Source organism: Choloepus didactylus, chromosome 5, assembly GCF_015220235.1.
Source record: "Choloepus didactylus isolate mChoDid1 chromosome 5, mChoDid1.pri, whole genome shotgun sequence".
Lineage (NCBI taxonomy): Eukaryota > Metazoa > Chordata > Mammalia > Pilosa > Megalonychidae > Choloepus > Choloepus didactylus.
Window position 1 is genome coordinate 42435718 of NC_051311.1, and position 26494 is coordinate 42462211.

The window sequence follows — 26494 nt, forward strand, 5'->3', positions numbered from 1 at the left end:
CACAATCTCAATAGGTTCTATGGCCCTAAATTTTTAATTCTGTTTTTCAAACACTGGAATTATGTTTGCCCATTGCTAATGTTCCAGAATTTCTCACATCTTCTATGGCACTTTAAAATTCAATAAATGAGGATGAATAATTCATCTTTAAGCTTTCTCATACAATGGGTGATAAGTCACATAGTCATGACATAATAATTTAGAGAAGTTAGACTTTTATGAGATTTTCCTATTCCTTCTCTTTGAACAATCACTTTGCTGTAAAGAGATTTTTTGGGGGAGCTCGACAATAATTCCCTGAAAAGCTTAAATTGTTTTAATGTTAATTAATTTTCCATCAGGGTTTATATAGCATATTCTATCTTAAATTCCCATTTAGGAATTTATGTAATATATTTATACTGCAAAATACTTGGAAACAACTTATACATATAAGAAAAGAATACATAGTTATAAATCCTGAATTTTTTAATAATTATTTTATTTTATAGTTAACATACTTCACATTCTTAAAAATTTACACATAGTTAGAGATAATACACACACACACACACACACACACACACACACATGTACTTGCAATTTAAAAACCAGGCATATAGTGAGGCCACAGAGAATTCATGGGGTACCATGGCATATTTAAAATTTTTAAAGTAAACACAGAAATACTTGACATTTTTTGGATTCTTTGTGAAATACCAGCTTAAGATTGTTCACAGTTATAACATTAGATCATGCTCCATTCCTTTGATGATGTAATCTGTTTGTGAAGTTGGTTGAGTTTTTTGTCATTGCACTGGTAAAAAGGGAGTATTACATGAAAGTAAAAGTGGAAAGAAAATGAAGATGGTGGTATCAAACCTGATGCTAAATTAAGAAAAATTTTCAGTGAAAGTGTACTTATCTCATTAGTAAGTAATTATTGTTATTTAAGAATGAGATAAAATATTATTTGTCTTTTATTTGATGTGTATATTTTTTTCATATGGCTACTAAGTTGTTTGGACTTAAGTATTAAAAATTAGGGCTGCTGTGAAAAAATTGCTGAGATCCTAAAGGCTCCAAGAATTAAGAAAGTCTGGAAACCTCTGCCTGAAAATTATTTTACTCTTACGCTGTTTTTTGTATTTTTATACAGTTACTGTTATCCCATTTCTCCTATTACACACTACACTGTGAGGAACATCTTCTTCCAGAACTCTTATCCCACTAATAGTTTTGATGGACATTTTAAGGCTGAATTGATCTCCAAATAATTAAAAAAACACAAAAAAACATGTATCAGTACATTATAGGAAAATATTTGTTTACAGTAACAAAGTGATCACTATTTTTTAATCTTTGATCACTTGCAAGGTAAAATGCCCCCTTTTATTTATGAACAATTTCCTAAAGATACTCTATATATTACTTTATTTCCATTATGAAAATTAAATATGAGAAAATAACACTTGCCAAGTGACCACAGACTACAGTCATGAATTTATAAATGATTTAACATATGCCAGAACTCAGGATTTCTTATTGAATATTTTGTAATAAAAGACAATCGTGTTTGTGCATATTATATACAGGCTACATAGTATACTAAACATTCTCAAGAGGAACAGGAAACATAATTGATTACCAATAGAAAGATTACAACTTAAATTTATTCTTAACTTATTAAAAGGCTCAGAGGTTTATTTTCAAATTATTGCTTTTATACCAAGATTTGAAAATATTTCAAGTGTTCATTAAAAGTTTAGAAATGAATATATTTTTAAACTATATTTTAAAGTTGTAAGTTTATTTTTCTTTGAAGAATAAAATAAAAATGGCATAGATAGCTCTATGATTTAGAAAAATACAATACTACAATAGATTGTGGCAGCTGCTTGGCATTTAGCGCAATCTATACGTCATCATGCTTACCTCGTAATCCAAGTCCAGGTAATCGAACTCTCCATTTGTGCGGAAATGCTGCATGCTTCTGTCCAGGGTGAGGTTAATGCTTCGTCCCTGGCGCTCGATGATTACAGAGTGCCAGTGATGATCGTCCAGCAAGCTCCCTGTCATGACGGATGTGTGCCCATATATGGGGCCAAGCTGGTTGCTTCCTGAGTCAAAGGAGTGAAAGGAAACGAGGCAATAACTATATGGCAGACCCCGGGTAGCAGCAGAACTTTCATTTACAAAGCCTAGAGGCTGATGTGCCCACAAGGGTCTTTTTATTGGCGTCAATATGGGGAAAATACTATTGCACTATATTTAAAACAGTTTTATGTTAAAATTATAGAGAAGGTATTAAGGATGGAAAACGTCTGCTCCCTTCAAAAGGAAAAAAAAAAACCTTCTTTCCCTGTGCCATGAACTCTGCTAAATTTGATGAGCTCATTATAAAGTCAGTGTCACATGAGCTCTGGAGCCAGAGTGCCTGGGTTCCCATGCTGGCTGCATCATTGGTTGATCCAATGGGCCGCTATTTTCTCATGCAAAATTAGGAAAACAATAGTCCCTGCTTTACAAGGTTGTTGTGAGGATTAAATTAGTTAAATGCAGAGAATTTAGCATACTCCCTGGCTAATAGTAAGCATTCATTAAATGTTACCTGTAACAATCGATTATTATTGTGGCTGTTGTCATTGATTTTGATCAAGGAAACATAGCATGATAATTTCTAGTTTTCTCTGTCTCTAAAAGCCATGATCTTAAGGACTGTATAATATTTAATGGCCAAGAAAATTTATTCTAGTTATACTTTACAATAAAATAAATGCATTCATACACACACACACACACACACACACACACACACACACACACACACACACACACACACATATATATGGCATTAATCCGGTTTTGAAATAAGATCTACATGATCTACATAACAAAACTATAAATAGAAGTGTAAGGTTGTTTGTCTCTAAAATGTTTACTTAGTTCATCGCTGGATACCGCTTATACTTTTTATACCTTTTTCCATTTTATCTAATCAAGTATTTCTTTCTTTATGGTCAGGGAAAACTAAGTACTATAAAAATAGAATATGGTTTAAGAATAAATAGCATAATGGAAATAAGAGAACCACAAGATTGACTGAACCATTCAATTGTTTCCTTTATTTTTCATATTTAGAATGGTGATGATCCCTATCCATTACATTTCCTATGGTTTTATTAGATCATATTTTCTTCACTTTTGGAAAGGAAATCAAAAATTGATGTGTGATTGCAACTGTGATTGTGATTGTGTGTGTCTGTGTGTATGAGAGAGAGAGTTTGTGTGAGAGAGGAAGGAAAGTAGGAATAAATCTAAGTGAAAAGGGTACACTCAGTTTTATTACTTTTAAATATTTAGACTAGAAGACTGAGTTGCAGCCAGATATGCCTGATATTCAGGTAATAACATTAAAGAGTAACTGTAGATATTTGAGTGGATATATTTCCATTGTTGTAATAAATTCTATAGTCAGTCTATAAAACTCTGGAAGTAAATTGCTTTCTGGTGAAAAGGTAATGAACTGCTTTTGTGAGGTCACATTGTCTCGGAACAATGTCACACATTTATAGAGCACGGAGGCATTTAAAAGGTTACTCTATATGTTTCATTTACAAAAAGAAAAAGAGAGAGAGAGAGAGGGAGAGAGAAAGAGAAAATTTTTGAGAAAATAAACTTTAGATAAAATCCAATTGCCTTGCATGTGTGCATATTTAAAAAAAACAAAAAAAGTAAACTTAAGTCCTGCTTACATTTTGTTTTCTGATTCCTCTCTCCCTTTTCTTTCTATTGGATCTTATTTAAAAAAATGGTTTAGGCCATTTCCCCCCAGATTACACAAGTAATACATGTTCATTATTGCAGGTAGAGAACATCATAAAGAATAAACATGTCAAGTATTAATCACTAACATTTCCACCATTAAAAATAGTTTGTTCTATTTCCTTTCTGAGTTCTTCTATATACATACATTTAAATAAATATATTTAATATCATATATACATTAATTTATCTATATTTAATATGACATTATCAAAATTTCAGCAACCTTTTGTGCAGAAAGGGAGAAACTGCTCATCAAATTTATATGGAACTTCAAGGAATCCTAAATATCCAAAACAATTTGGAAAAAGAACAAAGTTGGAGGACTCACATTTCCTGATTTTAAATTGTGCTACAAAGCTTCAGTAATCAAAACAGCATAGTACTGGCATAAAGATAGACAAAAAACAGATAGTACAAAACTGGAACTTCAGAAATAGATCCATACTTCTATGGCACATTTGATAATGGTGCTAAGTACTTGCAGTCAGGGAAAGAATACTGTCTTCAAAATGGGATACAACATGTAAAAGAAGTAGATAGTCTCCTACTTCACATCATGTACAAAATTCAACTCAAAATGTATCACTCACCTACTATAAACCTGTTAGAAAACAACATAGGGGTAAATACTTGTGACCTGGGATTTAGGAATGGATTTTTATATTGACATCCAAGGCATAAGCAACAAAACAAACAATAGATTAATTTGACTTAATCAAAATTAAAACCTTTTGCATGTCAAAGGACATTTTCAAAAAAGTGGAAAGACAACCTACAGAGTAGAAAATAGTTGCAAGCCATATTGTGGATAAGGGCTTAATAGCCAGAATATAAAAATAACTCTTACAATGACACAACAAAAAGACAAACAATACAATTTAAAAATGGGCAAGGAATTTAATAGAAATTTATCCTAAGAAGATATCAAACAGCCAATAAGAATATGAACAGGTATGCAACATCATTAACCATTTGGGATGTGCAAATCACACCCACAAAGATGGCTATTATTTACAAAAATGGAAAATAACAACTGTTGAAGAGGATGCAGAGAAATTAGAACTTTCGTGCATTAGTGGTGGTAATGTGAAATGGTGTAACTACTGTGGAGATCAATATGATGGTTCTTCAAAAAGTCAAATATAGAATTACCATATGACCAGGCAATTACACTTCTATGAATATACCCAAAGAAAGTGAAAGCAGGGTATCAAACAGATACCTGTGCACATTCTTTCTTATGGCCAGATCATATTTATGGCAGCATTATCCACAATAACCAAATGGTGGAAACAACCGACATATCTATGAACAAACAAAATGTGATACGTGCACAAAATGGAATATTATTTGGCCATAAGAAAGAATGAAGTTTCTAAGACATGCTGCAACATGGAAGAACTTTGAAAACATGCTCAGTGAAATAAGCAGAGCACATAAGGCAAATATTATATGATATCACTTACAAGAGATGACTAGAAATAGTAAATTTTCAGAGATAGAGCAGATTGGAGGTCACTGGGGGATGGAGAGTGTTTGGAAAAAATGGGTGAATTTTATGTAATAGAAATTATATCTTAATAAAGCTGTTAGAAAATATCTAAACCTTTTACTGTGCCCTATAGGATTGAATTGGATTTGGGCACTTCAGAATTCTTGGATTTTATCTCCTGTCGCTTTTACTCATTACATCTATTTATCATACCAGTCTTGTTCCTTGAGCATACCAAGTCTCTGTCATTAATGATCACTTCCTCTAAAACACTCTTCTCTTGATTTTTTCATGGCTAGTTTCTGTCATTATGCAGATCTCAGCTTAAAATACTTCTCTTCAGAGAGGACTTCTCTTACTACAAATTCTAATATTGACCCCTCTTGCCAATGAAATCACTCTTATAACATTATCTAATTATCATGCTACCTTATTTATTTTATACTTATCATTATTTGAAATCATTTATCTTTATTTAGTTGTTTTAAAATACCAATGACAGATGACATATTGCCTTACCCTTCACTAGATCATAAACTTCATGAGCTGACAGACTTTGTCTATTATTTATTCATGTCTGTATCCCAGTGATTAAAATAATACCTGGCATAGTAGGTGTTTAATGAATATTTTTTGAATGGATAATTATATCCATATATGCCAACCATTATAAATTAAAAATGAATCAATGCAATGTGAACTATTTTATAATGTACTTTTTTTAAATGAAGGAACATAACAAATATTTATTAAGAAACTACTATGTACCACACTGCATTCTTGGAAGTGGAGATACAATATGTGACAAGGGAAAAAGACAGACTCAGTACTGACTCTCATGGAGTCTACATATAACTTACATTTTAAAGGATTAAGCAAGATTGATATTTTCCTATGGGAATATTAATAAACAGAAAGAATGGCACAAAAAGGCAAAACATACCTAGGTTTAAACTGAAGACCAACTTGGCCTTTTTCAGTTCCAAAGTAATATAATCTCCTTGCTGTCCTTCTCCATGCAAGATTACCCCTTCACTTTCAGAAGTTTTAAATTTCAAGGCAATGACATCTTTCAGTGTTTTCATCTTCTTGTTCCTGAATCTATATGGTAACACAACATGACCATCAAAGTTGATGACATCAGCCCCTGAAAGGAGAAATAAATCACATATAGTTCAGTAATTGTTTGTTGCCATCCAGTGGGAAGTACATTCATTTCCAATGGATATCTGCACAACATAATGAGAATCAACGAGTTTTTCCTGAGAAATATAGAGACCCAGGTTCTCACTCTATTTCTTCCTTTGCTTTATTGTTTATCCTGAAGCAGATTTATGGGAAATTTTTATGAAGAATGATTATAGGAATTTTTACCCATATAAAATCTCACTTCAATTGTAATATGAATAACATGGACCAAATCAATGTGTTATATGCTTCATATTCCTACTTGGGAATTTTAAGTTTAGTTGAAAGAAGTAAAAATTTTAATCTCTAAGGGAATTTAGGATTTTAATGTTTTCTTGAGAATAATAATTCTTGATTTTTAATATACATTTTACTTGTAGATTTGTTTTACTTTGGCATAAGAATTCACTATAAATTCACTATTTGATGGTATACTCATTTCTTAACATTTTTTATATTCCACTAGATTTTTAACGCATTTTTTATTGTGAATTTTAACACATATACGTAACAGTGATAACTTTCAAGGTACAATTTAACAAGTAGTCGGAGAGCAAATTTCAAAGAATATCATAGGTCACAGTTCCACAACTTCAGCTATTTCCATTATTGTAAAATGAAACATGCATACAGAAAGGTGTTAACTTTTGATGTACAGCTCAACAAGCAGTTATATAGAAAATTTCAAAAATTGTTATGGGTACAGTTCCACAGTTTCAGTTCTTTCCTTATTATGAAATAATACAAAAAGGTGAAGACTTGCAAAACACAATTCAATGAGTAGCCACAGAGCAAATTTCAAAGGATGTTATAGGTACAGTTCTACCATGTCATTTACCTCCTTCCTATACATATATTTATATATATATAAATTTAAGTTTAAGTGTTCATAGACCTTTGTTCAATCTTATCTTGTTTGTTGCTACCCGTTCCTCTCACTTAATCTCTTTCTCCATCTTCAGGAGTGTCTAGACAGTGAACACCCTAACTTGTTCATATTGAAAGGGGCTGTCAACAGTATGGGGAAGAGGGCTGCATCTGACTGTTGTTCTTAAAGAGGCTGTTGCTTCTGGATTTTAGGACTTGTCTGGCATAGGAAGACTCTGGTGGATTTAAGTTTTTGAGAGATAAAACTTAGTGAGTGAATATTTTATAGAATCTCAGGTAGGGACCTAGGTATTTGGAGACTACTTTTGTTAAGGGCATGGCATACTGTGGCCATTTGGGATGTCCTCACATACCTAGGCATGAGTTAGAAGATCAAATACTGTGACTACATTAATTCTAATTCGAATTTAGGGTATTACAATGACATATTGAAATTATATAAAGTTTTTAGAAGTATGTAAAATGTTACCATTTTCATAAACAGGAAAATGTGGAGATTAGTTTCCTAACTACTACTTTTTCACACCAGAAATGGAAAACATGATAATCTCACTTTTTAGGCACTATTGGTCAATGCCTTCCAATTCATGGAATGGCTCAAAAATGAACTGAATTACTTCGATCAAATTTTGAGTATATATAGAAGCTTAATTACCATTATTGAACTTCATCACCAAAAATATTTTAAAAATTCATTTCTTTTAACTTTTATTTCTTAAATCATAGGAAACCTAGTTAAACTGTATACCTCTAATTCCTTCAAAAATACAAACCTGGATGAAGCTAGCCTCTTGGTTTCAGGCAAGATCTGCCTAAAAAAACTCCACAAGGAGTTATTGGAGAAAAATAGTAGCAACTTTAAAGTCTGTCAGAGGAATTTTTTTTTTTGCATTTCATATACTAGTTCTCTGGCATTTGTTTCCTTCAATCATCATAGTGAATATTTTGGTTGGCCTTGTAACTGGAGGACACTCTCAGATAAATCCCATACCATGGGCTGCAGTAGTTGCAGAGCTCCCGTAGCATTTGCCCTTTGTTTCCCTCACTACCTGCTTTACAATCTTTTGTTCTTATTATATAATTCTATAAAGTTGAATTGTCATGAACTCAATTATTTCAAACATTACTTAAAATTAAAGTTTTCTTTTCGAATCACTGATGGCTTTCACTTGCATAAAAAATATTTATCCCATTATCTCAAACACGTATTTAAGTGTTTAGGTAATAAACTATTAAGTAATAGTTTGGAGATGTCACATTCTAAAAAATTAAGAAAGAAAAATATATTTTTGAAGTTTAATTTTTACTTATTATTGTCAGTTCTTTCCTGGCCATAAAAAGACTTTCTCAATCAACAGAATTCTGTTCTCTGCAATCGTGAATCACAGAGGTTTATTTTACTATGGTGGGAAAAAGCCAACCATTAAATCTTGGGTTTTGCTAACACTGCAAAGCCAATTAGACTTTAGCTTAATCATCTATGCTGTCACAGCTGAATTCCAATTGCCATATATTTATCATTTGTGATGAAAGATAAAAAGAGGCTAATAAGAATCAAATTTTTAGCTCCCAGGTTGAATTTATAATCCAATAGTTGTTAGAAATTACTTTTTGTCTTGAAAAGTGAATAAATGCCAGTCAGAGAGAGGGAGTAAATTTTAAACTCTAAAAAGAAATTTTGCAGTTAATTTCATATTACTAACAGTTGAATCATAGACACATCATTTTTTTATGCTCCTTTAGTATATATTAATTGATATGAAATATTTCTCATTCAACTTTCAGGAAGTAATAAGCTTAGATAGAAAAAAAAATTCACCTCTCCTATATTTTCTCTTAAATCCAAATCCACACTCAGTTCCAGGGACAGGAACCGTCACTTGTGCAAATGTTGATGCCTTTCTGTCTTACTTTTAGGGCAACAGAAAAAAGGTGACAGAAAGGATGGGCATAGTTTATTTATTCACGCAGTCACAGGGCATTAACAAAAACAGGGAGGACAAGGATTCCTGTGGACCAAGACTCTTCTTACAAAGAGTAAGAAGTCAGCAGAAACCGATGAGTGTTCTGCAAGCTAGATCTCCCACATTATGAAATCAAAGTTGTTTTTACGTGAATGTGTTAAATGCTTGCAAACTATCAGCATTTTCTTATGGAGATGTGATCTCAGAACTGGCTAAAAAATTATAAAATTCCTATTAATAATCTATGGTATATAATTTACACATAACCACATATCCCACTTTTAAAAGAGTATGAGATCTTGCAAAATAATGCAAAAACATCCATCAGACTTTAGTTCCATTTCTGACAAAAATATATTAAAATTTCATTTGGCATCTAATAATATGTTGTGCTTGTTTGGGGACAAGTCACTTTTTCTCTTTCCTATTACCCTGATTGCTTATCACTCCCTAGAATTAAGTTTTCTATGCAGTGATTAAATATGCATGGTTGAACTGTTTAAGCAATCTGAACAACAACAATGGCTAGTCAAAAAGTGAATGCAAAATCATAGTGTTCCTGCAATTTTGTTTCTAACAATAACTCAGAAAGCTGGTAATGTGCCCAGTTCATCAAATCATCATGGTAGAGAAGGCAGTGATTTTTTTTTTTTTAATTTCATTGTTACTTGATCTTTACTTTCTGAATTCAGATAAAATATTTTGGAGAAGTGTTTACTATATAAATATATATGTTTTAAAAAACTTTGCTATATTTTATTTTGCTATAAATATATGTTTATTGTTAAAAAGAAATTAAACACTACAGAAATGTATAATATGAAAAGTTAATTCATCCCATGAGAGATCATTAATGTTAATGGGTCAGTGCATACTCTTCTAGATTGTATACATTTACTTACATATCTATCCATCTATCTAATGGATGGAATAATCCATACATCATTACATTATTATATATACATGCATATATTTTCTCTGTTATATAATGTATTCTACATATATGCATAAATTCACTGTATATTATCTCTGTAATTCTTTCACTAGATCTATATAAAGAGAATAATACCATTTCATTTAGTCATGGTTCAAAATGTAGAATGAATGCTCAACTTTTAGGGAACATAAGATCATTCATAAATGTAGGCAAATTGTATGTTTTCTTAAATAACATTGTAATGACTTTCATGCTCTAAGCACTTTGAAAAATGAAAATATATATAATTTGAAGCTGTAGTATTTGAACACAGAACTCCAAAGTAAACAAATAAGTGCCCAAGAATTACTTTTAATCCCTTGTCTTTTTATAAAAATTATTTATTTAGCTGTAGATGATTAAAGAGAAATAAGAAGTCTCAAAGATTAAAATTAACATTTTCCTGAAATAACCACTGATAAAATAGTGTTTCTGATTATTTTATACATTTCCATATATAGAATGTGTATCTATGGACATAAATATGGGTTGGGAATCTAATCATGTTTCCCACAAAAGGCATGTTCAGGTCCCACCCCCTGGTCCCGTGGGTGTGAACCCATTTGTAAAGAGTACATTTGAAGATGTTATTAATTAAGGTGTGCCCAAACTGAAGGAAGGTGGGTCTTAAACCACTATGGCTGAAATCCTTATAAGCAAAGGAAATTCAGTGTGAAAGGAGAAAGCCATGGGAAGATACCTGGAAGTCAAAGAAACCCAGGAGAGAAAGGAGGGACATCACCTTGTGACGGGGAAATTAAGGAACCTCAGGGATTATAGCCAGTCCCAAGAATGCAACAGTCTTTGGGAGAAAGCACTGCCTTGCTGACACCTGATTTTGGACTTCCCTTAGTCTCAAAACCACAAGAAGTAAATTCCCATTTTTTTTAAGCAACTCATTTTGTGGTATTTGTGATTGCAATCAGGAAACGAAGAGAATATGCATAGGGATCATACTCTATACAGTTTTGTGCTTGGTTTTTGTGACTTTTTTTTTTTTCCACCTTACCCTATAAAATGTTTTTGTTTTTGTTTTTCCAAAATAGGATTTTAATTGGCAATAATATACCATCATTTGGATGTCCAATTTATTCAATAAGAATTTTTGCGTTCAGTTTTCTTTTTAAAATAAACTTTTCATTTGGGAATAATTTTAGATTTTAGGGTAAAGATGCAAAGATAGTACAGAGAGTTCCCATATATGCTTTACCTAGTTTCTGCTAATGTTAACTTTTTATATAACGATGGGACATTTGTAAAAACTAAGAAATTAACATTGGTCCAACACTATTAACTAAACTACAGACTTTTAGTTGGATTTCATTTGTGTTTTTTTGTTTGTTTGTTTGTTTGTTTTTTACTAATTTCCTCTTTATCTGTTCCAGGAACCCTTTTTTCTGTTCAAGGATCCTACATTGCAGTTAGTCATCATGTCTCCTTGGTATCCTCCGATCTATGACAGCTTCTCAGTCTTCCTTTGTCTTTCATAACTTTGACAGTTTAGAAGAGTACTAGTCAGGTATTTTGTAGAATGCTCCTCAATTTGGGTTCATCTGATATTTTGTTATGATTAGACTGGTAGTATTCATGGTTGGGAGGATCACCACAGAATTGTGGTGTCCTTCTCATCACTTCATATGAAGGGGTGCATGATATCAACATTACTTACCACCAGTGATGTTGGTTGAGGTGATGTCTGCTGGGCTTTTCGACTATAAAGTTACTATTTTCCATTTCCATGCTCTATTCTTTGGAAGTGAGTAACCAAGTCCATCCCACACTCAAGGGAAGGAGACGCAACCTCTACCTATTGGAGGGGGAGTATCTATACATGTATATTACTTGGAAAATTTTTATAGGGAAGATATGCCCCTTCTGCCCTATTTATTTATATATTCAATTATTTATTTATATCAATATGGATTTACAGATTTTATTTGGGTTTAATCCACTGTTAGTGTTATTCATATTTTTCCAGCTTTGGCCTTTAGGAACTCTTTCAGGTTGTCTCCAGTGTCCCTTTTGTATGCCCTCCTCCCGTCTGTCTGTCTGTCTCTCTCTCTCTCTTTCTCTCTCATTCTCTCATGCTTTCTGGCACTACAGTGTGCCCTAAGCTCATCTTGCATTTTCCTTGCCCTGGTTGATTTCATGAATTCATGTTATAATAATTCTCCTATTTCTGTTAATATGGTAAATTACAAAAGTTTTATAAACCTTGCATTTATGGAATAAACCTATCTTTGGCCTTGATGTTGTATGCTTTATAATTTTGCTACTAATATTTTGTTTAGGATGCTTTTTACATGTTCATGAATGAGACTGCCCTGTGTACCAATTATTATCATGTATTTCAGCTCTACCCTTTTACACTCTCTTTATTTTTGTAGCTTTGTAACCACAATCGGGAATGTACCTCAAAGACACTGATGAAGGGAAATCCCTACAGTGGAAAATTTCAAGCAGCGTATTTAAATGTCCACATTTTCTGGACTGTGGAAATGATCTACACTGCACCATGAACAGGGGCTAATGATTTGGGTAGATGGACAAAACTTAGTGGAAGCAGGAAAAGATGACTGGTGTGAAGAATATGTGTGGGAGAAACATGTAAATAGAACTCTTGGAATGGACACAAAGTGTAGAGTTTTGAGTCCCATGTGAATGATCACCACAGAACATCCACTGTGGAGAGAACAGTCTCAATAATCAGATGAATAAAATATCATATCATGTCTTTCCTTTTAATGACCCCATGTACAAAGTTGCCTTAGTGCTGAAGTTGGAGGCCATGTATAGACTGAACTCACTCCCTTGCACTCACTAAGCTGATCTGACTATTTCATGATCCTAACTACTGCAAACCACACACTTCCTACAGTTTATTTCCAAGCCCAGGATGATAGCTGTCTTCTCCATTTTTTTCTTTGCATTACCTCAGTGTGTTGCTTTTGCTTTTTCACTTCGCTAGTACATATTTAACCAATTCCCTATATTAAATTCTCTGTGAAAGTACTTGGCATGGTTTCTGTGTTTCTAAGTAGACCTCCTGTAACATTTTGTTTGTTTGTTTGTTTTTAACTTTATTGGTCACATTTTAGTATCAAGAATAGGCTGGTCTCTTTAAAAGAGCTAGGGCATGTTCAAACCTTTTCTAGTCCAGGAAGATTTTTTATATGATTGGCATTATTTCTTTCTTTAATATTTGGGAGAATTTATTGGTAAAGACATCTGGGCCTAGAGTTTCTTGTGTAAGTTTTGGTAAATAACTTGTCCAAGGTCACACAGAGGTAAGGTTGGAATTTGGATCTATTATCTAATATTAACTATTTTAAGCACTTCATATAAATGTCTCCTTTGAGTGAATTATTAGACTTTACAAATCTTGTCCATTTATTCTGCAGCCATTTCTTCAGCAAAATAAAGTGTTTTTTTCCTTTTAATTTATTGATTAGTTTTTCTCTTCTACCTGTTCTTGTCTGCCCATTTAATTTTGGGTTTTAATATAAATAGATCAAATGTTCTTGCCTGTCTCTTACTCCAGCATAGATATTTTACATACATACACATACACATTGTTGTTTGGTGATGGGTTCTATATATGTCTGTTACATAGTTATCTAGTTTGTTTACAGCTATTGTTCAAGTCTTGTTTTTTCTTATTGATATTCTCTCTAGATTTTCTATCAATTATTGAAAGTTGTATATTAAATTCTCCTACTATTAATGTAGATATGTCAATTTTTCCCTTCAAATCTGTCAGTATTTGCTTCATATATTTTGGGACTCTGCAGTTAGGTGCAGTTTGTTTTATCTGACATGAGTATAGGTGCCCCAGTTCTCTTTTGGCTACTATTTGCATGGTATGTTTTATTTCATCCTTTCACATGCAACCTACTTATGTCTTTGAATTTAAAGTGAATCTCTTTCAGACAGCATATAGTTGGGTCATGCTTTTTTAACCAATCTGCCAATCTTTGTCTTTTGACTAGCAAGTTTAATCCATTTACATTTAAAGTCGTACTGATAATGCACTACTTTCTTCTACCATTTTGCTGTTTGGTCTTTGTAAATCCTATACCATTTTTGGCCCTCAATTCTTCTGTTAATGGCTACTTTCATATTTATTTGATTTTTTTATACTGTATCTTACTGAGTCCCTTCTCATTTCTATCTGGATATATTTTTCATATGCTTTCCTTGTGGTTACCATCAGGTTAAAAGTTGATATCCTAAATATATAAAAATCATATTTGATTTGATACCAACTTGATTTCAATAGCATACATATATACTGTTCCTATATCTCTCCTTCCCTTCATCTTTTTGTACTTGTTACTAATTATATCTATATAACCATAGATTTATCATTATCTTTTGCCTTTGCATTTTAGCACTTGTAGAGAGTAACAAGTAGAATTATATATATATATATATATGTGAATATATATATATATGTGAATATATATATTCACACACATAATACAATAATACTGGCATTTGTAATTACTCAAATGGTTACCTTTAATCTTTCTCTCATTTTTGAAAGTCTCACTGGATATAAAATTGTTGATTGGCAATTATTTTCTTTCAGCACTTCAAGTATTTCAATCCACTGCCTTCTTGCCTCCATGATTTCTGACCAGAAATTGGCACTTAGTCTAATTGGGACTTCCTTGTACATAACACATTGCTTTTCTCTAGCAGTTTTCAGAACTCTTTGTCTTTTGCATTTGACAGGAGTATTTTTTATCTTGATTGGTGTTCTCAGGCATCTTAGATGTGCATATTCACATCTTCACCAAGCAAATCTAAGCAAAGTCACCTTTGTTGCAAATTAGCTTTACATTGGATGGTGCTTTCTGTCAGAGTTCAGTGCTCCTATCAGGAAGATCAGCTCAAAGTGAATGCAAAATACAGGGTTCCCCCCTGTTTTTTCTGTGCCTTGTCTTGTCCTGGGCTTGTACTTTCTAGTGGCCTTAGGAGTTCCCCTGTTTACAGGAGATTGACTGCCTCCTCTACTTCCTAGGAGACAGTACTTCTCCTTCTCCTAGTTCTTCCACTGCAGGACTTAAAACTGGGAAGTCTTGGCCCTAGGCAGTACATCTCAACTGTTTCTTACACTGTTTTCACTGTGTCAAGCTGCTTTTGTCTCAAGGGCAAATTCTTGGGGATGGGGTGGGGTATCAGAGTGGAGTTTCCCAAGTCACTTTTTCCCAGCCAGAACTAGGCCAAGGATCCATAAAGGGAGCACCAGCAGGTTCCAAGCCAGAGATGGGTAGAGGGAGGACCCAGGAAGGGTGTCAGGAGCTTCTTCCATGGCTCCCCAAAGCTGTGCATTCTTGACTCTGTCCCAGCCTAGCCAATGCAGCCCTTTAACTGTCCTCCAGAACTCTGAGGAGGTTTGCCTTTTATCAGTCTCTGTGCTGGTTTGGAGTTGTTATGTACCCCACAGAAGGCCATGTTCTCCTGATCCATCCTTGTGGGAACAATTTACTGGTGTGTGGGACCTTTTGATTAGGATTTTTCCATGGAGATGTGACCCAGCCCATTCAGGGTGGGCTTAATCCCCTTGCTGGTGTCCTTTATGAGAGGATAAAAGACAGGTGATACTTAGAGAGCTCAGAGAAGCTAAGAGATGAAATCCAGATTTTGCCCTGGAGATGTGAAGAAAGGACCCACAGGAGCTGAGAGAGACAGCTATTGAAACCAGAACAGGAGAGAAGGACCAGTAGTCATCACCAAGTGCATTCCTGTGTGACAGAGGAACCCCGGATGCCAGCAATCTTTCCTCAGAGAAAGTATCGTCCTCTTGATGCCTTAATCTGGACATTTTCATGGCCTTAGAACTATAAATTTGTAACATAATGAAACCCCATTGAAAAAGCCAGCCCATTTCTGGTATATTGCATTCTGGCAGCTTCAGCACACTGAAACATTCTCCTCCACTGCCTTTATTCAGGGAGGGCTAGAACAATGACTGCCCTTGGAGCTAGGCCTCCAAGTGATCTGGAGTAGCTAATCAAAAGCAGTGATCAGTGATTGGCCCACCTCCCTCACCCCTGATTTTAGGGAAGTGGATTTTTATGGCCTTTTCTGGCACCAGCAAGCCATGCCAGGTACTGGACCCCACTGCTGCCTTCCTCAAGAGTTGGGGATGGGCACTGGTAACAACCATGTGGGGAGAGCAATTTACTGGTATTTATGGTAATTTACCAGTCTCTTTCTCCAGCTCTTTCCTGGATTCTGTACAGTGTTCTACAGACTCTGGGGTTTCAAAATAGCTGATTCAGACAGCTCCTGCCTGTTTAACAGTTGTTCTGCTGGAGGGGCAGAATTCTGGAGCTTCCTACTCTGCCACCTTCCCACAACCCGCCCCCCCACGGCCCTTTATTTCTTTTTAACATCGTCTTTCTCTTTATTTGCTAATGATGGTAATCTGACTGGCTCCCTTGCTAATGCCTTTCCTTATGCTATGATCACTCCCTTTAATTAACTGTTACTCTTTTTATTATTACTTTTTAATCTGGTTTAAACTTAGGCATCCTTCAAGTCTCAGATAAGCCTCACCCACTAGCAAACTTTCCTTGTATTAAGCACTCCTTGCCTATCGTCCCATAGCATCCTTGTACCCTTTTATCGTATCACTTCTCATCTCATAGTGTAATTACCTTTTATTGTTTTGATTTCATCTGTGGACTTTAAGCTTCTCTAAGGTACAGACTCTGACTTCTGCTTTGTATTGCTCATAAAATAAACACCTCTTAAACTGATGTAAATGTAATTGGCATTTACTACTACAAGCAAGAGGAAAATTCCACTGTGTTCCTATTTCCCCTCAAAACCATTCCTAGTGCAATACAATTTATTCTCTAAGAATACATACAACATTATGCATTATTTAATGGCATACATTCACAAATATTAAAACTGGATTTCTGACGAGAGCAAATACTTAAAACATGAAATGCTTTTATTATACTCACATTGGAGTTATTTGTTTGTAAATAAAAGGCTAAAACACTTAACTCTTGTATAAATTTAAATGCAAGTATATATTTTTCTCTTAAATGCATTTTAGATATAACTAAGATTAAAATTATTTACTTTTAAACATTGTTTTAGCAAAGTAATATTTTCACTAACCTGAGATAAAGATTTATTGACTTACAGAAGCAAGGTAGACTTGTATATTTATATATGATTGGATTAGTTCATGAAAAACTATAATGTATAATTAGTCATGATTGACTGTTCACATGATTGACACACAAATCAAAAGAAAACTCAGAAATATTAGTAACTTTTGAAATTATATTATTAAAAATTATGTTTTCCCCAATTAAAAGACAAAAGAAACCTGAAGGTTTTCTGCCTCGCCAAATGGTCACACACATGCACACACACGCAACACACACACACATCTTATCTCCTCGACACACCTACTCATCAGAAAAACAGAGTGCTCCATTTCTAAGCAGGGCTATCACTCCAATATATCTGATAATGCAGAGATAATAATTTATGAAAATTAGCATAAAATCTATCTGTGGGAAATCCATGTAGAAGCTATGTTTATTTATTTTTTTGTAAATTGAAAAGTCAAACTTAGATTTCCTTCTCTATGATAATACCACTATTTCATGGAAATAGGTGTACCATTTTTGACCACAGAAAATCTGTTTTTCTGCTGGGGAAAAGATTATCTAGTATTATAACTCTTGAGTAAATGTTACACAGATGACAAAGGGAAACGGGCATCCAGAAAGTCCTCAGAATATCTTTTGATTTAAATTATACTTAACATTTATTCCAGATACTTTTATTTCTATTCAGTTAAACTTTGTTTTCTATCTCTGTTTAAAAGATTGCTGCCAGAATTTCAATAATATATAGGCTAAAGAGTGGTGATTTGGTTGGAAGTGGAGCAAGGGAACTTGCTTCAAAGCTTTGTAATTTTATAAATTTCAGGGTAATTTATACAGTATTGAGGAAAAAGTAAATTATCCTTATTAGGAAAGGCAGGATGATGGAGATGAGGGTGTGGCAGCCATCCTGGCAATCTCTTGAACTTGTGACTTTTTGCTTCCAATTTTTCTCTAAAGAAAATCCTCCTAACATATCTTAGAAAAGAAAAAAAAAATCAAAGTTTTGGTAAAACAACAACAAAAAAATCTTAGAATTGTTGGAAAGACTCTTTTCATAGATCTGCAACAAGGATGCTAACATTTTGAGTCTTTCCAAAGCTCCTTTAAAGTAAATTTTAGAAAACATTATTAAATGTCTGATATCAACCACTGTTCACTGAAATGTCTCTTAACATCCATAGCATTGTGCCAAGAAAGTGCTGAGGTAGAGCACTTTACTGAGGAAAGGGGTGAGTATTTAGAAAGAACTAAAAGATGAGCTCTCCTGTGAAATGAGAATTCAGACTGTGTAAGATAAATCTATACAAATGGGGGAACAGCATATTCAACTGTTTTAAAGAGCTCCATAGTTCCATGTAGCTTGAATATATGAGTTTCAGAGTCATGGGTAGGGTTAGACTTGGAAGATGAAGGTCCTAGTGCTCCCTATGGGAGGTGTAGACCTTAGGGATGTAATGATGGAGTCTTCCTGAAGGGAAGGTGCATGTTTGACATACCTTATGAACCTTATGCACCTTATGCACCTCCTGTGCTGGTGTGGGAGAGCAGAAGGGGTGGAAGAGGGTGCAGAGGCAGAGAGAGCAAAGCCTAGTCTCAAAGAAGCTCACTTTCTACTAATGTTGTCAAACACTGACACAAAGCCAAAATGCAAAAGATACCTATGTCCTTAACAAATGCAAAGCTTTCTGATGCTGCAGTGTTGCCACCCAGAATTTCAAGGTATTTAAAGTTTCTACAGTGAGTGAAGAATTTCAGATAAATATTAACAGTCATTGTTTTGTTCATTGCTATGATAAATCCGATACCACAAAAGCTACCTTCAAAATAAAAGCAAATTGTCACAAATTTTTCCTTGAAATATGCTATCTACTTGAATTCATTTCTTTGCATCATCTTAATTTTTAGGCAGAATCTCAGAAGTTTGCCACTGATTGCTTCTTTAGCTGTTCCATCTTTTTATGCTCAATACCATTAAATCTATATCTAAAACAAAATAAAATAAAATAAAATAAAATACCATTAATTTATAAACAAAAATTAATACTGTCCCAAACTGAATACACCTCACAAACAACTCCTACAACTCCCCTGGACAAATAGAAATTTGCTGCTGGGTGACTGTTAAAGAATGTCCTTTTAATTTATTTCACTTCCTGCAGGTTTCCTAAAAGCTAACTGAGTTGGTTCAAATTATTTGTACTTCCTTGCAAGAAATTGGGACATATGCTCAGTATTATTTTGAATACAGGCATACAGTGCATTGCATTACAGCTTTGCTTTATTTCTGGCTTGATTTCACATACCTTTGGGTAAATCTTTCACCTCAACCATAAAATAGAATTAATAAAGCTCAGAATGTATACACACATGGTGAGGTAATGTGCTCTCTCCTCGCCACTAGAGGAGCTGGGTCCTGTCTGGTAAGATACTAAACAGTTCTCTGTGGCCTGGTCGTCAACACACCTCAGTGACCTGGGCATTGGAGGGAATCTGATTCACTGTGAACTCGGGCACCATTCATTACTTCATGATACCCGTACATGCACCGAGGTCCTGGTGAGCAGGCTGAATTAATTTACTCCCATAAATGAGCAATACTCATACTGCTTGTGGAGAGAACCAGCCCTGGGGATAAAATAATTTGAAGCTCTTGAAATTAGAGATTACAGTTTCAGTGCTCAGAGGGGACAAGTAGTTCAGACAAATGAGTGATGCTGGCTTGTTATCAAAAACTGATCCCTATTTCACTACCTCAATTTTAATAGGGACATGTATACCAGACATATTTCTCCCAGATTAGAAAGAACAACAGAGGAAATATTAGTGGTAAAAAAAAAAAATAAACAAAAAACCCCAACATAAACAAAAACTAAACAAAAAACAAATTAAAAAATACTTGGCCTAGATGACGGAGAATCAATAGGGATTGATTTCAGTGTGGTTATGGTAGAAAGGGGCACAGACTAACCACTTGTAGAAAACTGATGCCGTGGAGTACATTATGCATGGTGGGTGCTACAAAGCAACTGCCTGTGAACATGTGTGTATATTTGAGCATTTGCTTTTTTAAGAAAGGCCAGAAATCCCACATTTTAATGAAATTTCCCTATTTTAATGTTTTGCAAGTGTTTGAGATTGTATTAAGCAGAGACTGTTAACCAGTGGCCTACAAATGTGTTCTATTTGGCCACAGATTTCTTTATTCTTGAATCCTATCAAAATATGACTGGATGGATCATAAGTCTGAAAAATCAAATTTAGTTTCCATTATATGACAATTTATCTGTGAATAACTGCAGTATGTTATCAGGAAGGATTTTATTTTTCAAAAGGCAAATTTATAGAAAATGAACTATTTACTGCTAAATCAATAGATAGTAAATGGCTTGAAGAAAAACAAATTTTAATGCAAACTAGAGAAGAAGGTGCATTTCCCTTTTTTTAGGGGGCTCATGAGGGCTCATGTACTAAGGAACATGATCAGAGCCCAGAGTGAGGAAGAAGCTGTCTATTGTTTTGTTGTTGTTGCTAAAGGTAAAAGAGTAAACTTCGCAGAATCCCCATTCTTGAGACAGAAGAGAATTCATTATTCAGAGAGTATACTGTTTGCTCCTCAAATGTTGTTAATGATAACTAAATAAACAATGATGAAGTTTTAGGAAGATTCACTGAAATAAAATGGATGCTTTTTTTCTGCCTCATCTTCTGTAATGGGACAAGTTTTACAATTATGAAATGAAGTTAGAAATGGAGACTAGATTGCAATACTGTCAGATTCTCAAAAAAAAAAAAAGAGAAAAAGAATAAAGGAGAGAAAGAAAGGAAAGGACAAGAAAAGAAAAGAAAAAGAAAGAAAAAAAAGAGAAACAAATCTGAATTTTATTCATTAAGATTATCGATTGAAGAGACTTTTTAAAGGTCAATATACATTTGTTTTAAATGTATCACCAACAGATATTTACAATGCAATCTTTTTTTTTTTACCAGGAAAATAAACATTTCCAACTATCACATGTTTGCAAGTGAAGATATAATAAAGATATATTTACATTAACCTTGAGGAAAATGATCAATAAACTGAAAAATCTCTTCATAGATGAATGTAATGGTACATGATATCAGTTGACGTGTACTCTGTTTCTTTCTTCCCACTGCGTGGACACGTATGTTTGTACATGAGCACATACAAAGCTAAATCTCTCACTCTTCACATGCTCACCATAACTACCCTCTGTGGTTTACATTTCTAGTTATTTACAATTCACTAAGTGCTTTTTAAAAGGAAGAACTAGTTTTAGTGGTAGATGTGTAGAATATGTAGCATCTGCAGGTATGTGTAGAATCTCACAGATTCCTGATGAAATGATAGAAATCCAAATTTAACCCTCCTCCTCCCTCCTTTGTATTTCTCATGAGGCAAGGCCCAGAATTTTCTTTTGTATTTAGTCATTTGTTTATTTTCTACTTTTCCCGAGGTTATAAGAAACACTCTGCTTGAAATTTGCATATTTTATTGAGTCTATAAGAAACGGAAAATTAATCTGTCTCCTCTTTAAACTCTAAATTAGTTTAAGGCTATAAATAAATTTTAAATTATTTCTTACAAAATTTTTAGATTTTTTTAGCATAATTTAAAACGGGACTTTTCTTTCTAACATAAATGTTTTTTCTTGAAAAGATCTGACATTTTCTTTTGAATAAAAGTTTGAGCTACTGGAAATATTAAAAACCTATTGATAAAATGGCAGAATTCTGTAGCTTCAAGAAGGAGTTCATTTTGAAATCAGGAACTATAAGTCCAGACAAGCATCGCAAATTCACGTGAGTTTAGGTGAGTTTTTCTTCTTTCCTTTTATTTTTGGAGGGCTCCTAGGAAAAGAACTAAATTTGGAAATAAAGACACATTTTGATAAAGTGCCTACATGCTCTGTGTTCATCTTTCCACATTTGATGTTCTTTTGCAGTTTAGGTCAATCTAAACAATTTATGCACTTCCCAAGGCATGACAGATATAATGCTACTACAAGTGCTATTTATAGTTGGGCAGTTAAGCCCTAAAAATGTCAATGGTTGAGTTAGTTTTTCTTAATGTAGACCTAGAAGCAAAGCACATGTCTTCATTCTAGGGATTTAAATGGCATGCTGAGGCAGGAAATTCATCAGTAAATTTAAGTGATGCCAACTTTCTCATGAACCAAGATTTGTATGACTGAATCAATAGCATTAAGCCCACCCTATCAGGCTTCATGAGAGCTCTGGATAGGAGCCCAGAGACCCAGGACCCAGTCCTGGCTCTGCTATATCAAGTGCCTATTTGTCCTTGGGTAAGTCGGCTTACTCTGAGTATGTGAACAGAAGGAAGGGAATAGTTGATCACTTAGATTCCTTTCAGTTCCAAAATTATGTGTCTCTTATTCTGGGTGAATTGTCTAAGTTTACAAAGAACCAGTCATTTATTCTAAGTTTTGGATTTTAAATCAAATTCTAGAATGGCATACTTCAGTTTTAGAGCAAATTCAGATTTCCTGATTATATTAGCACATTCTCAACTTGACTTTCTCAAAGCAATTTTTAAACATAAAATCCACAAACATTGAAACATTTTCATGGGTGACTACTTTGGATAATTAGTAAAATTTATTTACTGAAGCATAAAAAACTGCAATTTGGAGCAAAAAAAGATTGTAAATAGAGCTGTTAATCTTAAAAGAGAAAACAGATGTTAATCTTTCATTTTGTGGAAGCCACTAAAAGTTAAATCTAACAAAAGGAGTTGTAATGGCAGGTTAAAAGTTTATTTACATTCTTGGTGTCTTAATATTAAAACAGACACGTAATTAATAAGGTTGAATCATTTTAATACTAGAACAAGGTAAAAAAAAATGGTATTTACCTTGGTAAATTAAGGAAAACATTCCTGGCTTCAATTACCTTGAGCAAGTACAAAATGAAAGATCTGATTCTGTTCAGCTATAACATGTCATGTTTCCCTCCATCCTTTTTCCTAGTATTTAGCCTTGTACAACAATACCACTCTTATGTATAGATATATTGATATTTGTCTTCTTTACTAAATGAAGATCCCCTAAAAGTGAGGGATTTTGTGTCTTTTGTGTTACTGAACTTGGCTCACAGCAGCTAGAGAGGTGACACAGCATTTTAGTTAAGACTGCCAGGGTTCTGATTCCTGCTTTGCTACTTGCTAGCTTATACAACCTTCAAAAGTTACACATCTTCTCTAGGCTTCTGTTTCCTTGATTATCAAAAGGTGAAAGTAACGACAGCCTGCTTTACAGATTCGGGGAGATTGGAAGAGTTAACTAATGTAAAGCATTTGAAACATGTCAGGTACACTGTAAGTTGTTACTACACATTAGCTGTTATTATCGTCACATATTAAGTTTTGTTTAATTGATTTGAAATAGAGAACATTCCAGCTCACCCACTTGGCAACACCGACTTAGACCTGGAAGGAGAAAAGGGTCAGTGCATTTATGATACCATGAATGTATTTCGGACAAATTGCGGGACACATTTAGTGACTATGGGACCCATCCCGACTTACTGTTCTATATTTTTTGCTGCCTTCCTTGGTATAGCTTATTTTGCTCTCCAGTGAGCAAGGCAGCAAACCACAGAGAAATAAAGTGAAAGGAAAAAAAATATGTGATTTGGTCTGTTATGTTTGTACTATTTTCAGTACTGAAGAACATTTCAGGGCAAATGAGTACTTTGGAAGTCTTTTGGGACAGCTCTCACTATAACACAAGAAATCTGAACTGCAAGGTGAGGGTCACTGGCTTATCCAACCACCTTCAGATAATCATTTTCAAACTGAGACTCAAACTTAAGTTCCTCATCTGTGATTCTGCCCAAACCAGGATAATATAAGGCTTTATATAATAAAAATATAAAGAGAATTTTAAAAATTATACAGCGATCAGCTGTGATGGATAGGACAGATGACATGGTTTAAACATTTATAGACAGAGTCTTTGTATTTTTAGCTCTTAAAAACATTAGGAACATGGTTTTAGGAGAGTTGTTACCTATAGTATTCTATAGTATTGTTTCCCAGTCTAAAGGAAAACAAAGATAACAATAAAAAAAATGAATAACAAAAAAAAAAAATCATTAAAGATGCTATTATTTTTGGTGCACTTTTCATTAACAAGTTACTCTCTTTTTTTCCCAAATCAAAAGACACCAACTTGGAATCATGTAATTGTATTTCTTTTAAAAAAGATATATGCTTTCTTATCTTTGAGAAAAAAATCAGCTTGACTTTTGTATGTAGAAATACTCAAATTGCTCAGAGTTAATGGATAGCAAAAGATTTCATTTTAAATAATTCATAATTGCAAACTTAGCTTGAGGTCTTGAATATTATTACCACAATTTGACTGTCCACAACCCTTGTGCCAGTTTGGATATATCATGTCCCCCAGAAAAAGCCATGATCTTTTAATTCGATCTCATGGGATATTGGGATTAGGTTGTTTCTATGGAGATGTGACCTAACCAACTGTGAGTTACATCTTTGGTTAGGTGTGACCTCTGATTGAATGTTTGCATGGAGGTGTGGCCCCACCCATTCAGCATGGGCCTTGATTAGTTCACTGGAGCCCTACAAAAGCTCAGACAGAAGTTGCTCACTGCTTGCTGCAGGTGAAAGACATTTTAAAGATGGCCACTGAAAACTAATATTTTGGAGAACGCCATTTTGAAAGGCAACCCAGGAGTGACGGACCAGCAGATGCCAGCCACATGCCTTCTCAGCTAACATATTTTTCAGATGACAATGGCCTTTCTCCAGTGAAGGAGATGCCTTATCTTGGACATTTTATGGCTTTAAGACTGTAACTCTGTAATCAAATAAAACCCCTTTATAAAAGCCAACCCATTTCTGGTGTTTTACAAAATGGCAGCATTAGCAGACTGAACACCTCCATACACAGAAAAACTTATAATAATCTTTACTTTTAATCCTAAAATGAGGTGGTCTGTTGATGCTAAGAACATTGCTTATATAATTTTACATTTAATGTCCATTCTATTATATACATTTAGTGGAAGTAGGGGTTGATATTACTGTTTGCTTCTCCAAATCACTAAAGGCAAAAAATAATATTCCTGAAAAGAGGGGACAAGATGGCAGCATAGAGAGGAGTGGGATTTAGTTAGTTCCCTGGAACAACTGAAGAACAACCAGGAACAACTAGGAAATAATTTGGAATAACTGCTGGTGGACAACTGTGGCTGTCCACACACAGTACATCAACCTGGATTGGGAGAAATGCCTGAGATCACAGCATAGAATCTGTGCTGGGGTCCCCCTTCCCCCATGGCAGGCTTAGATGCAAAACCTCACTCTAGTAGAAAGCAGCACTCTCCCAGCAAGCAAATATAGCTCACTCAAGCTCCAAATGGGGTTTTAATTAACAAATGTGTACTGCTGAATACAAGCTACAAACCCCCAACAAGCAAAAAGAGGCTCTTAGTGATGACTTAACTTAAAGAACCAGAAGACTCATCTGTCCCGGGATGGGGATCCCAGAAGACTAGGTGTTACCTCTGGCCAATGAGTGAAACTGGGGGGCCATGTACTGGCTCTAAAAGGGGGCTTTCTGTCCCTTTTTCTCTCTCTCAACCTGAGCAGTTCAGAGGAGAGAGCCACAGCCATTTTCAGTTTGCAGTGCTCTGATCCAGACAGGGGTTGAGATAACAGAGTCAGAGAGACTATTCAAATGCAGATGATAACTCCCTAGGGGGTGTATCTTCTGTAAGTGTAAGGAGGTGGAGCCCAGCTTTCCCTTCAGAACCAGACAACAGAGCCTGGGGGAAAACAGCCAAAACAGAAACTGAAGGGGCCACATCTCCTCATACCAGCCAGGAGTGACAAGCTGAGAGGTGCCACCTGCTGGGCAGGTTAGGAAAAGCACAGCAACTGGAAATCTCACAGGAAAGTCTGTCATTCCTCTAAAATACACCCTGAATATAACCCCATTCTGAGACCTGAACTCATTCTGGTCTG

General features: G+C 34.4%; 1 protein-coding gene and 1 long non-coding RNA gene across 2 annotated transcripts in view; one reads left to right on the forward strand and one right to left on the reverse strand.

Moving 5' to 3' along the window:
• The window catches only part of CNTNAP2 (contactin associated protein 2), a 2391149-nt gene that overhangs the window by 1333266 nt on the left and 1031389 nt on the right, over window positions 1-26494 (reverse strand). The window contains exons 5-6 of the mRNA XM_037835931.1: window positions 6243-6446; window positions 1915-2099 (exon numbers count right to left, since the gene is read on the reverse strand). Coding sequence (XP_037691859.1) covers window positions 1915-2099; window positions 6243-6446 — 389 coding nt within the window. The remainder of the gene's footprint in view (window positions 1-1914; window positions 2100-6242; window positions 6447-26494) is intronic.
• Window positions 1-26494, forward strand: part of LOC119533961 — an 81380-nt gene that overhangs the window by 50258 nt on the left and 4628 nt on the right. The gene's annotated exons all lie outside the window — the stretch shown is intronic.